Consider the following 15,370-nt stretch of genomic DNA (forward strand, 5'->3'; position numbering starts at 1 on the left):
GGTAACACTATAATCCCATCACTGTGGGACGTCTTTAGTTTTCGGGTGAAAAATTTTGTGACAAGTATTTTTTGGCACTATCATATTGAAACTAAATTGACGCCGTGAAGGAAGTTCAGTAGAGATCGAAGCAGAAGGTGGTCTGGTGGTGTAAAACCCCTATTAAACGGCGGCGGATGCATTAAAGTCTCTAGTCGAAATCTTTCAAACTTTACTGAGTAACTAAGCACGTACGTGGTCCGACATTGTTAACCTCGATAACGACACCTTTTCTGATCAGCAGTTCCGGACGATTTTTTCTCAGTGGCTTGTTGTAATCTTGTTAGTTGCTAAGAGTAGAAGTCGGAAGCAGTCGTTTTACCAGAGGGTACTAACTAATAATGCACGACTCCTTTCCAATCCTACCAAACAATCGACATCACCTTCTTTTGGTTTTAGTCTGTATTTTGCCACGGATTGTGGAGCATACTTTTTTTTTGCACATAATTGCCTTATACGATTATTTTTGTATGTCATTCCTCATCACTCATGATCAGCTGCTGTAGAAATGAAATAGAAAGAAATAGAAAGCTTCGCAGATAGAAAAAGATGATCGAATACATTTTTTTTGCGTCGATTCGCGCGGCACCCAAGTGTCGAACTTTTTTGTGTCTGTTTTTTTTTTCAAATAGTATAAAACTGTTTGCTGTTAGATATTTAGTTCCTAGGCGAGATATTACAGCTATGCACGTGTCGGTCTTGCTCACTTTTCGCAATAATTTCGTCAGTTTTTTCCGTAAATGATTGCCTACTGCAAAATGTATCCCCACATCAAATTTCCAGAATAAAAGTGACAGAGCTACCTTGGGGCAATACTTGTGCATTTATTATGATCAACTGGCAGATATAGCGGAAATTTCTTCCAGACGCTCTATTTAAAGCCTGGATAAAGAAGATTCCAACAATTTTAGCACATCTACTACTGCCAAACAACTCATATTACCTTAGATATGTGATTTTAAAGTCATCTAGCTAGGAAAACAGTTAATACTTTTTCGACAACCCAGTTCGTTCCAAACCTCCAGAGAATCCAGAAAGTTATGTTTTAGTTGCCACAATAATGCGTTTACAGAACTGCTGGCGCATCTATCTAGGGACAAGCAGGTGTGCCTGTGTGGGTACGTGTGCCTATGTGCGCTTGCGCATGTTTTTACTACGAACCTCCATATGTGATATTCATTGTTTGTGTGGACGGGCGCTTAATAAAAGATCAAACGTCTATATCCTTGCCACTCATCAACACTGTATGACAGACGCAATCGTCACCGCCATCGGAAACGCCGCTCGCTCTTATTTCGCCCACTACGAATGGGTCTAAAGGTAGTAAATGAAATTACCGGGAGTAACAGCAGCTGCCGTAAATAATTGCATGTTGATATCGCGAGCCGTAATATTTTTATCGCCGTCCCTCTCGTCGTTATTACTATTACGCTGTAAAGACCTTCTTTCAACTAAATGTACTAAACGAATGCACATGCGTCTTTCAACATGCCATTAATGCGTACCTTTTTGTTTAAGCTGGGAATGCTCTGGTCAATGTACGGGCCGGCTAGAGCGGAAGGAGCCATCAACAATCAACTTCACGCCTGAGTTACTTTCAGACGTCGAAGACGGTAGCGGCAGCGGTTTGTGGAAAACGCGCGGTACCAATGTAACAGCGGTCAAAATTCGCGTTATTTTAGCATTTACTAAGAGCTAGCGGTGTCACCTGATATTTACTATTTTCTCGCCTAACAACGTCAGGCCAAGACAAAGACTTTCACATCATGACTAGGCCACTGTAATGTGGGTGTTGCGAGGTATACCAGCCTGTTTGTACCTGTAATCGAAATTCTACCGTTGAGGATCAGCCGTTTAGACTGTCGATTACTTGTTTAGTTTCAGACAAGAGAAAGTGGTTATAGATCGTCATTTTGCTTATACGTTCGGTTTGCTGAATAGAACTCGTGTAATCCTATACATCTCTACCTGCTCTATCCGTTTGAAGGACTTACTTGGGTATACCTTGTAGCAGCAGATTTCGAAGTAAAGGATACAAGTATATATATTAAAGTTTCCGAATAGCGAGTACTTAAAATGAACTATCTGTGTGTTACGAACCTACTATTTCAAATGTATTCTCTGCTTTGTAATAGAAGAGTGTAATTTAAATATTTTTTTGCGGTTACCTCTTTAGGGTAATACAAGTTAGTAGCCTTCTCGACTTTTAAAATTAGTCTACGACTGTATGCCATTACAGAGATGAAATTACATCGGTAAACTCCAAAAGCCCAGGCCAAAATCCATGCAAGCTTCTTTGCTTCAAGAATAAACTACGAGATTGTTAACACACTACCTACACAAAAACTAAGACTTCAAAAGTGTACCAGCCAATGAAATGTTGTCCGATTTATTCAGCTTTTAATCTATTCTTTATCGTTTGCTTCCTCCCTTTTCGGTTAAGTACATAGACTAAGAGAAATTGCACGTTTTGTATGTATCTGTATATGTATATATATATATATATATATATTTGTTTGTATATATATATTGCTTCTTACATACTGTCATACTCTTTTCAAATAATTGTTAGTAAGTTGTAATACCGAGCGGAAACGTGCACACGACGCTTCTTTTTTATTACTATGATTCGTTACAGCACCTTGTCTGTTGGAACCCACGAGAAAACAATAAATTATTGCTGTCTAGTGTATTTATGTAAAATCAAATTATGTCTCAAACATATGTAGTGATATTGCGCGTACTTTTCGGTAACACCGTTATGTATCATTAAATTTCAACATTAGGAGCCTTTCTTATTATTATTAACGTCTACCCTTTCCTAGTATCCAGGTAGATTCAATAAGAAACGACGTATATTGAATGATTATTGCGTGTCTCTGTATGCGTTCTCATGATAATTATCATTCCCAAGCATACTACAAGTCTCAACTTTGGCAAACTTTATTACTGAATATGGTGCACTGGTTATCAAGAAAACAAGGAATGAAATAAAAATTAGAAATCAAGGAAAATTAATATTAAGGTACTAGTGTTAAGATTCGTAGCTGTTTGTATGGTTGCCATCCGTTCCATAAGTCTGTTAAAGAAACTCCAAACTAACAGAAAGATCACCGCGGTTAGACTCCTAATTGGAGGAAGTCCTTGATGCTATATATAATTTCGAGAATAAGATACATATCTGATAAATTAAGAAAAAAACAGAATTGGTATGCCTAAGCAATAAATGTAAGCCAACAAAATTGGCTGTATATTATTGCTAATTCAACGTACACAAGAATTTAATGTCACGTTCGTCAAAACTGTTCAGCGGTTAACGGTTCTAAAACTCGTATTAAACGCTTCTATTTGTCGGCACAGAAGCAAATCAGTAGCATTGAAACACTTATTTTAAAAAATCTTAAAGATAATCACTCTACCTTGTCATTTGATTTCAAAAAACCAAAATATTGCATATGTTCCGTAAAAACAAAGCCGAACTAACCTCACCATTTTTGACACGTCATTCATTATAGCACAGAACCTTCTATATGCTAAGCTTCATCCATATCTACTAACATCCGTCACTAATTTAAATGGTCGTACATCTTTTATGGAGCGCTGGTTTTACCAGTATCATGCATATATATCAAGTATATTATGAAGAAAAGACAAATAATCCGATAGCAGTTAACACAACAAAACTTAGAACTACTTGTTAGTCTGTCAAATCTTTATATTAGTCTTAACTTATTCCTCGTCGGTTGAAAGACGATCCATTCCTTGAAAAGTAACCGTATAACGGAAGACATGCGGCAAAATATTGACGATATGCCTAGTGATTTCTAGTTGTAACTGTTGATAAAGTTGATCAGCTGGTTTGTTGATGGGTCGTGAGAGCTAACCGGATCTTTGCCGTTCAATTCTAGTTCGATCCTTTTCGCAAGCTGTTTGCCCAGCTCCACACTGCAAGCAGGTAATAACATATCACGTTATTATAATTTCTCAAAATCGATAAATATTTGAATCACAGAAGCGCCTTCTCTCAACGTGCGTTAATGCTTGCACTATTATAGGCACACAAATAAAGTAGAGAGGCTACTACTTAAGTATTATGGATTTCTATGCATAAAAGTTTCCTTTTCGAGAATGAATATTTATCGAAATAGTTATGGAATGTTAACAAAAAAATAAAATAAAAAGCAAATTATTCAATTACCCCCATTGATCATATGAGTTGATATTCCAGATGACACCCTGAACAAATATTTTGTGCTCGTACATGGCAATCAGAGCTCCAAGGGTGAAAGGTGTAACTTGCTGAACGATAATCGAATTTGTCGGCCTGTTACCAAGGAACACCTAATAAATGAAAAAATGAGAAGTAAGCAATTAAGTTTATAAAACGTCCTCATAATTAAGTAGAAGGTAATTCTACTCACGAAGTACAAGCCTATAGAACTAATAGCCAACAAAGATGTAATAGATATACAACCATTATGACAAGCTATCTCACATGTAATTAATAGTACGAACCTTATGAGGAAGGATTCTTTCAAGGACTTCCTCGCTTAGCCCAGAAGCCTTCAATTCACTTTTAGCTTCTTGTTCGCTTTTGCCTTTCATAAGCGCCTCTGTCTGAGCTAGGAAATTGGCCAAAAGGATCTTGTGATGTACTCCCCCTAAAAATACAAATTACGTGAATACTAGAAGCGCTAATTGGTGGAGTCTGTATATGTACGTGGAACATACGTAGAATGTTTGGTCACTAATTCGATTACAATAGAGATATTCCCAAGACAAGATACCTCTGGACTTATCGCACAGACAACCACGAGAACAAAAAAATTACTTTCAGCCATCGTAAATAACTAGTGTTGGTTCTTCCTATACATAAAGAAATCACCTCGTATAGGGTTGTGGGTCTTAACAGGGGCGATGAAATCACATGGAATCAATCTATTTCCCTGATGAATCAGCTGATAGAAAGCATGCTGACCGTTGGTACCGGGCTCTCCCCACAAAATTGGGCCGGTCTGGTAGTCCACCTGAAATCAACAATGACGTGTTGTTTGTTTTAACAAGAATAGTATGTATCAAGCAACCACAAAAATATTGAATATCTGACGAAAAGAAAAACTAATGGATAATAAAATTAATGATAAGGAAATTATTTGATCCAGCATTATATGCAATGGTTATAGTGACAGAAGTAGTATTATTGACGAAACACTGGGTCCTTTGACATTACATACTTGATAAATCTACCCAACATTTTTTACTTATGGCCTTTTGTTCCTGTCATAAATCGAACCAACTGTTATATGTAGATGATATATGTAAGCGTTTGCCGTATGACCCTTTATTGCTACAGTGCTAGATACGGTGCTTATGCATAAGGTATGGAGAGCTTACCCGTTCTCCATTGCGCTGAACGTATTTTCCGTTAGATTCCATATCAACTTGTTGAAAATAGGCAGCGAAACGGTGTAAATACTGATCGTAGGGTAACAAGCAGTGACTCTCTGCGCCGAAAAAGTTGATGTACCAAACTCCGACCATGGCTAGGATAACTGGCACGTTTTTGTCCAAAGGCGTGGTTCGGAAGTGTTCATCCATAAAATGAGCTCCGGCAAGAAGCTTTTCAAAGTTTGGCATACCTAAAATATTGAGATGTATCAAAAGCGTGAAATTATAGATGAGCGTCTGAGATTTTAGCGATTCGAGATATATCTGCATAAAAATATTGGCATATTCGTGACAAAGTATATCCTTTTGTAACAAAAATACTGAATTCGAAATTGGAATGAAAGGCAAAGTTATAAATCACTGGCAGACAGAAATAGATAAACTTACCAATGAAGAGCGCGATCGGTAGCCCGATCGCGGACCAAAGAGAATATCTGCCTCCAACCCAGTCCCAGAATTCAAACATATTGGCGGCATCAATGCCAAAGGCTTCCACTTTTGGTTTGTTTGTAGAAAGTGCTACAAAGTGTTTGGAAACATGAGCCTTATCTCCTGCCTTATCCAAGAACCACTGCTTGGTTGACTCGGCATTTGTTATGGTTTCCTGCATTATAGCAAACATAGAAATGCTCAGAAGCAATTTTTGTAGGTACTTTTGATGCTTCCTCTTCCCAATAATGTCTATTTTTTTCATTTTAATAAAATAAGGTTTGGGAGAAAACGGTTCATGAGGCTGAAGGGTCTACTTTTATCTTCTAATTTTTAAATATGAAGCAACTCCATAAAAGGATTTATATTATGCAAAAGATAATCTATGGTGTCTGGGTATTTAGTACTGACGATATACGTACTCTATTATACCCTAGTACTGACTGATTCCTACTTATTAGTATGATGTTTTGAACTAAATCATAATTTAAACAATTTAAACAACTTTTTAAAAACAATTTAACAATTAAACTTAATCTCCAAAGATGCTTTAATACCGCATAGCATTAACTACTTAGATAATCATTTTATTTGTTCAACGATTTTAGAATCGAATGAAGATCCTTTATCTATTACTGTAGCTCAATACTCATCACGAAAGAAAAATGTATTGCAAACAAATTACTTTTTTTACTTTTAAGATACATTCAAAACATGCAAAAAGAAAACCGAGCTATGAAAAATGATATGTATGATTTCTCAACTGACCTGCGTTGTAAAAGTCTTCGACGCAATAATAAACAGTGTAGTTTCAGAATCTACCTTCTTCAAGGTCTCGAAGAGATGGGTGCCGTCAACGTTGGATACGAAATGTACCCGAGGACCAACCTGAAAAGGCAGAACCCGCATGCTAGGCAAGCTAGATGTATTACGAACACCTAATTACATCATATCGCTTTTCCAATTATTTACTATTCAAATATATTATCTTAATAAAACAAAACTATGTAAATAGCATGTAAAAAAATCGCTTGGCAATTGACCAACCTGGAATGGTTTGAGGGCTTCGGTAACCATAAGAGGACCGAGATCAGAACCCCCAATGCCAATGTTAACAACGTCAGTTATTTTTTTACCCGTGTAGCCCTTCCATTCGCCTGAGATTACCTATAGATCAAAAGGAAAAATAACATTTAATGCCACCGCAAAATCAATCTAACGTCAACGCTAAGGTTACAGTAAAATCGAAAAAGTAAAAATCCGAGTGACTGACAGGATGCTTTTTTAAGAAAAACCATTTTATTTTTACATTTGAAAATATATATTAATCTAACGTAAGTAGGTAATGTTATTATACTAAAGTCATCGGATCTACCGTAGGTTAACAATTTACTCGAGTTACCTATTTGCTTTTTTATTCAATTAAAGACTAACATTTTTGGGGTCGCGTTTTGGCTACACATTTGGTGAATAGTGAAAAAGTAAATTTAGATTAACTTGTTCGCAAAACTAAGTGCATAACGTACCTGTTGGCAAAATGCCTTCATGTGCTCTAAAACAGCGTTGACTTTAGGCATTACGTCCTCTCCGTCAGCAGTAATCGGTCTATTTGACCGGTTCCTGTAAATACAAAGGGATATCACTAGATTCAAATAAGATATTCAAACAAGCTTCAAATATTATCTTTTCGAATATCGTATTAATGTTAGCTTTATACGTATTTAAACGAAAATACCCAGCAAAAATTATAAGCTTTTTTTTATAATAAAAATCTGTTCTGCCATTTGCCGGGCACCATGTAAACGTTGCTTACTCTTACAATGATATTTCAACTTGACATCACACTATTATTTTACTTGCATAACTAATCCTGCATTGGATTAAATTTGCTTCACTTTTAACTTTCAACTTAGAGAGAGCGGTGCGTGCCTAGTTATTTGATGTCCGATGATGATGAACAGCTTGAATATCAACAAGACTTCTGTCTAAGTCCTATCTGAAAATCATCTAATCCTAATAAATACAAGGTCGAGATCTTACACACAGTGAAGCAATCTGTCATCTAATCCATCGAACAACGCAATTTTTAATGTTTTTAAATTTTTGCCTAAAGTTTACTGAAGCAGTTAAAGGCGGCCAGTCCGCCTGGATCGAGTCTTGCGTTTAGCTTTGGTTAGTTGGCTACATAATAGCTACGCGTCAGCAATAAACGAATGTTGCCGAATAAACGAACGAACGACAAGGACACGTAAATAACCATCAAGGTTGTCAATATTAACAAAATTCACTAAATAATACATTAAACCACTTACACAGCTTGATTATCTAGTTCTTATAGCAAGATGTAAATGTATACCCAGAGAAACACGCGTAGAACGCGTAGAGTCATGCGAAGCTAAGCAAATACGAAGGTAACTGTTCAACACGTTGCTACACATCAAGGTAGGACGTTCATTATGACAAAAGTCAGAGCACTGCAATAAAGTATCAGACACTTGGAAAAATACTGGATTACGGTAAAACCCAAAAAAGGTTTTGTTTTCTTATTCAAACGATTGAACTGCCCCTTCCCTCGATCGAGTGCGCGCATTCTCTTATGTATGTATATATCTCATTCAGAGTGTCGTTTAGGTATGCAGTATAACCGTATATTGCTAAGTGATAATTTGTCGCTAAACCCCATCTCTGGTCTTTGTTATCAAAATAATTTTTCAGTGATTCTCAAATACCGTTACATATGTTTCTTTTAACGGTAAAAAATAACGTCTTGTTAAAGGGGTAGCAAATAGTGGATCATTCGAAATACGAGGACATTAGGTAGAAGAGTATTTGAAACACCATGCCTGCAATGAAGCAATGCGGATATTTATGATGTCCAAGCGTAATCAACAAAGTAGTAATTGATTTTAAGTGAAACAATCGTATGTGCATTAAAAACATTGTTTGTCTTTGATAATTGTGTTCGTCTAACAATTCAATGTAGACATTAAATATTACGATAAAAACTGACATTTCAAGTTGCACCTTTCTTCCAAAAAATATGCACCAATTGCTTTCATCTAATGGCCAAAACGGCTTGCAGCGTTTGTGGTTGACTTCATGGTTTAGAGATCAGTCCAATCATTTTCAGGTCACAAGTCGGTCCAGCCGAATTTATGTGTGCCTTCTTTTCCATAATCCTTATAAAAAAAGTACTTTTTAACAAAAAAGGTTCGAATTTCTCTTAACGAAGGCATAAATTGGGATGCTCTTCACTGATAAGAACAGCTCTAGGAAACGCCAAGTGTGGTGAAACATCTCGAAGCAAGCTGATAATATAGAAACACTAGCGTATCTGTTGTGTCAGAATGAATATGATAACAAAAATGCTATCTGTATTCCAGGCTTATAAACAAATGTCATTCCATTACTAAAATGCGTTTCCCAAATATAAAATCACTAACAAACCTTTAGATTTCCAATTTTGACTTCAACATGGCTATCCATTCTTCTTCATTGGTACTATGAGGTATTTTGATATTATAATATGGTACGAGTTTATAAATTAAGTTATAATACCCAAGTTTGGGCAAGGTTGCTTCAGTTTCATGTCCATCGATTAATATATTGTTGAATATTGTTTATTGCTATGCTGATTATTTACTTCTTTATTTTAATCGTATTTAATGTCTAGGTGCATCTCGTATATCATTTTAACACGATAACGTTACAAATGTTTAAAAAAAACTATGAAGTACTTTATATATACACCATCTAGAATCGAGAAATTTATACTCGCTGCTCGTGTATGTAAAACGAAAATTAGAAAAATCAAGCTAAATTTTGAAATAGTTTTACCTGAGTGCCACATGTAGCACTGAGCGATTTTCTGTAAAATTAATTTTTTCTCCCGAAAACAATTTTGCCCGCATGAGTTCAACCTCACGATTTTTCGCGAGCTCCACCAGATTCACAAGTATTTCATCGTCGATCAGATTTTTCGAGTAGTCTATCAGAAGAGTCTCATCGCCGTCAGCAAGCTTAATTCTGTGAAAGAACACCGAAAAGGAAAAAAGCCTCCATTGTAAAGCAACTGCATCATAATCTAGTCAATATAAGATATCTATTAACAAAGATGCTTATAATACATTTAAAAATAAGGCAAATAGCTACCAACAAAATATAAGCAGATTGATAAGTATGTTAGGTTAAGAAAAGATCCCGACATGCGACCCATCTAAATAAAATGTACATTATTATAATTATAAGTAGCATACTTCCTGAGTCTACATTTGACTAGGCCCTTTTGATAGATTAAAATTAATTTTTACTATGTTACACTGAGCGCCAGCAACCTCTCCGTTAAAATAATTGATCTCAAATGTATTTTCTTGTTCCTCGTATAAAACGTTTCTCATAGTTGACAGTTTTCGGGTTTTGCTTAGTGCGGCTAATTCAAACGCTTAAAATGAGATTAGCTGATTGTCCTGATTAGTTTAAAAAATTCGACTGAGAAAATAGATTGCCTTAACCATGAAAGTACTGTTGTACTTTTTCATCCATTTATGCACTGAAAATATCTTATTACATTATTATTGATAAAGCCAAAAATCTAAATGACTAGTTGACTCTATAGAAAACAAATCCCTATTTATTCAGCCACATGGATGAATGAGTCTGAATAATTTTACTATTCGAATCCACAATGTAAGCACTGTGGTATAGTGATCACCCCAAATCTTGGCATAGACAAATGAAACTCTATTGAACATAGGGGAACCTGTCATACTGTACGATATTCAGTTGATATATTTGGTAACAGTTACCCCTCTAAAAATATAGCCCGCATAAAAGAATTCTAAAAAGAGGGTTGATGCTCACGTATATTTTTCCGCTCGGGATGGATCATTCTCGAAGAGCGAATTAATATTTAGAGTCCCTTTTTTCATGCTGTACAGCTTCTTGAGCTTGATGAATGTTCCGTCTTGCATAAGGCTCACCATGTTGTCACCTTTGTTGAGAACTGCAGCAGGATAAGAACTGAAATCTGTGCTCACTCACGACTGACTCCCCGAAAAAACAACTCCGCTAACACGAGAGGATCTAGTTTTTGCTGTCCACTCCGCGGATGACCTCTAACGCCTGTCGTCTGCTTAAGTGGAGGAGAGTCCTTAATGACATTGAAAATGGTCAAAAAAGACCTTTATACGATAATTAACCTAATAGCCGTATGACAAAAATGTGCGAACAACATCTCAAAGAACTATACGTATATGAAGTGTGAGTAAAGAAATTTATAAGCCGGAAAACATTTAAGCGTAGGGCTACACAAATTTGGAGCTTGACAAACTCACTTCTAAGTTACAGGTGGGAGTTTGGCTAACACAATAAATGGTTTTAATTGATATATATTTATTATCGAAATCAATTTAAACTCCGGGATTTTTATGCAGTCTCTGAGATTACCTACAATATATTCTACCGAGTAGTCTGTTTTATACGTTGTACAATATCACAAAATGCTGTAAAAATAGATAACCAATTAAGTTATTCAACTTTTAAATTACGCGCTGAATTTCCGTACGCTTTTGCAACAAAGAAGGGTTAATATTATTTTCATGCTACTATAGCATCGAAATGTGCAGTAGCTTTTGCTAAAGAATGGAAAAAGTTTGCGAAACTATACATCTAAAAGTGCCATTTCTCCAACGTATTGGATATCGAATCACATTGAACGTATGGTATATGAACGTTTAAATTGTACGATGCATTTTTGCTATATCTGATCACGTCATTGAAAGCACATATATAAGGAAAGATCAGTTCAAGGTGACCACTGCATATCCATAGCCCTATCAATATCTTCCTTTATACTAAACAAAGGCGGCGACGAATGAATAACAGTAGCCGTGAAATCCTCAGCTCACGGCAAAAAGTCCTTCATTTTTCTTACTCTTGGCTAGAAGAAACATACTTGACTTGCAAAAGCGCCCTCACTTTCACATGGGCCTTTCGCGGTCTCGCCTTGCTCGTGCTGTTTTTGTGGCTAATAGCTTCTGATTCGAATTACAGCATTCAGGTGCTGCCGATGCTTCTCCAGCTGCCGCTGCCCTTTCGCCTTCCCTCAAACACTGTGAGCACCACAACAAAAACACGGTTTAGAGCAGACATTGATGAAGGATCGAAGTGTAGCAACATTTGAGTCGGCAACAGAAAAGTTCGGTGGTCTCGTTTTACTGTGTTTACTACTATTGTGACAAGTAAAGAACTTGTTTCAAAATCTGGCTTTGAAGGACATTCACACTGACTCCAGCTTGTTCAGTTTAGACACATGTATTTCATTCTGCAATTGGCATTTCGTTCCGAATAATCCCGCCGGTATTGTTTAGGCAACAGTACGTTTATTTCACAGCAAATGAAAATACTAACCAAATACTAACGAAGCGAACAAATGTTATAATTATGTACAGTAAGGTTATAGGCACCTTGCTGAACTTTCAACGAGTCGGTAAATTGAAGGCCCCTTTAGAGCTCCTTATTCTACAAGAACAGTGACTAACTTACACAAACCTTTTTAAACCAATAAGTATAGCTAAATATTAGTAACATATTTTTTCAAGTAAGCTTTTCTAAAAATTTGAAACCTGAATACGAATAATCATTGTCTAGGAATACGACTTTTAAATCGAAAAACTTCAGCCCGCTTACGCTATTAAAAATCAAATACTATATCAATAACAAGAAAATTCATCATAGCCGTTCATCTATAGGTCCCACTAGTATGGAAAAAAGAAAAACCAGACCACTATATTCTACGATATAGGTGTCGATGGTCTATACTATTAAAAATGTTCTAGATATTCGAATGTACCTATCCAGTGCTACTAGTACTATGACTCTGCTGATGTATTCCTCCTTAAATGCATTTAATGAATGAGGAACAATAACTAGTTTGATTGTATATTTCAGACGTACTACGCAGAGACAATGGCGAAGATACTTCCGCCGCAGGTTGTCGAGGAAAGTTCATTGCAAGCGGGCCGTGTTAAAGCATCTACAATCATTAAACCGATCGTCTACGGAAACGTCGCCAGGTATGATTAACCTAAGCGTCGTGACATTTAATTTGACAGAACCAGTGCGTACATGATCAGCTCTGGTCCTATCGCGGGTATCATAAGTGATTCTTCAAATGAAATCATTATAAAATGCGTTGATCCATTTAGAAGTGCTGATTTCCCAAGCATTTATAAGATAGTACTCGTTCGAAATTTGTCATTTTTTATAATTATATAACTTTTTAATAAATATAACTTTTTAAATGTTCTTTAGGTATTTTGGCAAGAAACGTGAGGAAGATGGCCACACTCACCAATGGACAGTTTACTTGAAACCTCTGCTGAATGAAGATATGTCTACCTGGATTAAAAAGGTTTGCAACTTAGAATGGCAACGCAAATCTCTATTAAAGAGCATAGTTTTTTTTGCTTTCGTTTTGCGTAATGAACATCCATGCGTTTCGAGTGGGCTTATAAGATCTGCTTCATCACATAATTTTTAAATGAACTGTGCTTGTCGTAACAATGACAAAAAACAGAAGTATACTGAGTTTAAAAAAAAATTTTATTTGTAGGTTCACTTCAAACTACACGAGAGCTATGAAAACCAGAATCGAATAATATTGGTCCCGCCTTATGAGGTCACCGAAACAGGATGGGGAGAATTCGAAATTGTCATTAAGGTACTTGAAAATGGACTGGATAATTATCAATAATTACCATAATCTAGGGTAAATTCAGTAAAAAACACTGAATCTGTAAAATCTGCAAAATGTACAATTTAAAAAAAAATTGTACAATCCTGGTAAAAAAAATCATTTTACCATTATGAAACCTTTCTTGCCAGCAACATGAATTATGCAAAAGTTGATGGAACTACTTCAGCAAAAACGCCGCGGTGTCTAACTATGTACATTGAATGACGGCAAAACTATTTCTGTATTTCAGGTTTACTTCCACGATCCTAATGAACGTCCTGTCACCCTATATCACGTCCTGAAGCTTTTTCAAACAGCCAATTCCTCCGATGGTTCCTCGGGACCCCCACAACCGTGTCCTTCACGAAAAGCTCTTGTAGCAGAAACGTATGATGAGATCATTTTTTCTGAACCAACACTTCATATGCATCAATTGCTTACTCAGCCACCTCTGCCAGTCGTCCCGGGTAAGGCTACAAGGAAAAGCTTCAACGCTTATTCTCATCAGTTAATTGTACTTGGCATTTGTTTACATACAACAAAATTCTCGCTATACATCATCGCTTAAGTTTAACATTAAACTTTACTGTGTAACGTAAGACTTTACTGTGTGACATTTTGCTATTCACGAGAAATTAAACTATTTTTACTTAAATATTTCGCATTTTACGTCCGGTGCTGTTGTTAATTATTTCTTCAAATGGATAGCCACTAGCAAAAAAAACGATATGCATCTACGCTTAGTTTCGATTTGACACGACCTCACACATTCCTAAATTTAGTAAACAAACACGCTACCAATGTGCTATCACGGGGACTTATATTTTATACATTAATGTTGCTCCTAGGTCCGTGGCGCCATGAGACAGACATCGAGGCAAAGCATAAGAAGAGTCTTGAACAGATACTTGCGGCAAAACAGAAGGTGAGCTAAATTTACATTCGTTTATTTCCACCAAGATAGCGAATGTATCTGTTATTATATTTTACAGTATGCTTAAAGTAATCAGCTTTGAAGACCGGAAATTTCAGTATCACTGAATGTTGAACCGACATTATTATATTAGCATACAAACTGTTTAGTTGGTGATAAACTTACTTTACAGATCCGTAAAGAAATTTCCGAATTAAAGGAAAAAATCAAATCGACCCGTGAGACCATTGATATGTTTAAACAGCAGATGGGGCAACACGAGCCTGCACAATCGTAGCATAGGGATCTACAACAACTAACTAGAAAAAGGCCGAAACAGACGATCATCTGACAAACTTGGCAGCTGCAACGGGAATGCCGACTTCATAACTACGTGACTCATGAACTTATTACGTGACACATGCAGCCCTGTCACTGTACCTGGTGATAAAGAGGGCAGCATACCTTGTAAATAAAACGACATAAAATATATGGGATGAATTAGAAAAACAGCGATTGTAATACTGATTTATATTAAGGGGATCCGTGCCTCATATGACTCTAATAAATACATCAACCATATCATGTATTTTTATTACTTATCGGACGAGCTAATTCTAGACGCTAGTACCAGCAAGATACTTGTAGCAAAACGTCCACCCATTGATATAAGACACAAAGTAAAAATATGAAAAAAGTACAATAAGAAAAAAGCGTTACTACCGTCGTTATAAACTGATTGTACTAACCATGACTCACAAATAAATGGGACTTTACACTCAGGAATATAGTTCTTACTCTAGATT

The 15,370-nt window shown here is 36.3% G+C and overlaps 2 protein-coding genes and 1 long non-coding RNA gene across 11 annotated transcripts; 2 read left to right on the forward strand and 1 right to left on the reverse strand.

Moving 5' to 3' along the window:
* The first annotated feature begins 1,196 nt into the window (after positions 1-1,196).
* LOC111263418 (uncharacterized) lies at positions 1,197-3,486 on the forward strand. The gene is made up of 2 exons (XR_002682213.2): positions 1,197-1,359; positions 1,558-3,486. It is a non-coding gene; the product is annotated as an uncharacterized LOC111263418 (long non-coding RNA).
* On the reverse strand, positions 2,403-11,943 carry Pgi (glucose-6-phosphate isomerase). Of its 2 annotated transcripts, none has more exons than XM_022838451.2 (12): positions 11,849-11,943; positions 10,777-10,918; positions 9,754-9,942; positions 7,443-7,536; positions 6,964-7,083; positions 6,685-6,804; positions 5,875-6,091; positions 5,434-5,678; positions 4,925-5,066; positions 4,555-4,700; positions 4,238-4,380; positions 2,403-3,984 (listed from the first exon to the last, which is right to left on the reverse strand). In XM_022838451.2, exons 1-12 carry the CDS (start codon positions 11,865-11,867, stop codon positions 3,864-3,866), a joined length of 1,698 nt encoding a protein of 565 aa, XP_022694186.1. In that variant the 5' UTR covers positions 11,868-11,943; the 3' UTR covers positions 2,403-3,863. The 2 variants fall into 2 exon arrangements, with proteins under 2 accessions (XP_022694186.1, XP_022694191.1); XM_022838456.2 differs by having other exon boundaries at positions 11,870-11,927.
* Positions 11,036-15,346, forward strand: Gas41 (YEATS domain-containing protein 4 Gas41). 8 transcript variants are annotated; one of them, XM_086969586.1, is made up of 8 exons: positions 11,036-11,175; positions 11,968-12,028; positions 12,865-12,989; positions 13,228-13,327; positions 13,529-13,636; positions 13,902-14,118; positions 14,500-14,576; positions 14,758-15,346. In XM_086969586.1, the coding sequence occupies exons 1-8, from the start codon at positions 11,126-11,128 to the stop codon at positions 14,860-14,862; spliced, it is 843 nt and encodes a 280-aa protein (XP_086825712.1). In that variant the 5' UTR covers positions 11,036-11,125; the 3' UTR covers positions 14,863-15,346. The 8 variants fall into 8 exon arrangements, with proteins under 8 accessions (XP_086825712.1, XP_086825716.1, XP_086825717.1 ...); XM_086969590.1 differs by having other exon boundaries at positions 11,052-11,175; positions 11,968-12,112; XM_022838457.2 differs by lacking the exon at positions 11,036-11,175 and adding an exon at positions 11,619-11,636.
* The last annotated feature ends 24 nt before the right edge of the window (positions 15,347-15,370 follow it).

This window comes from Varroa jacobsoni, unplaced genomic scaffold, assembly GCF_002532875.2.
Source record: "Varroa jacobsoni isolate VJ856 unplaced genomic scaffold, vjacob_1.0 scaffold_763, whole genome shotgun sequence".
Classification (NCBI taxonomy): domain Eukaryota; kingdom Metazoa; phylum Arthropoda; class Arachnida; order Mesostigmata; family Varroidae; genus Varroa; species Varroa jacobsoni.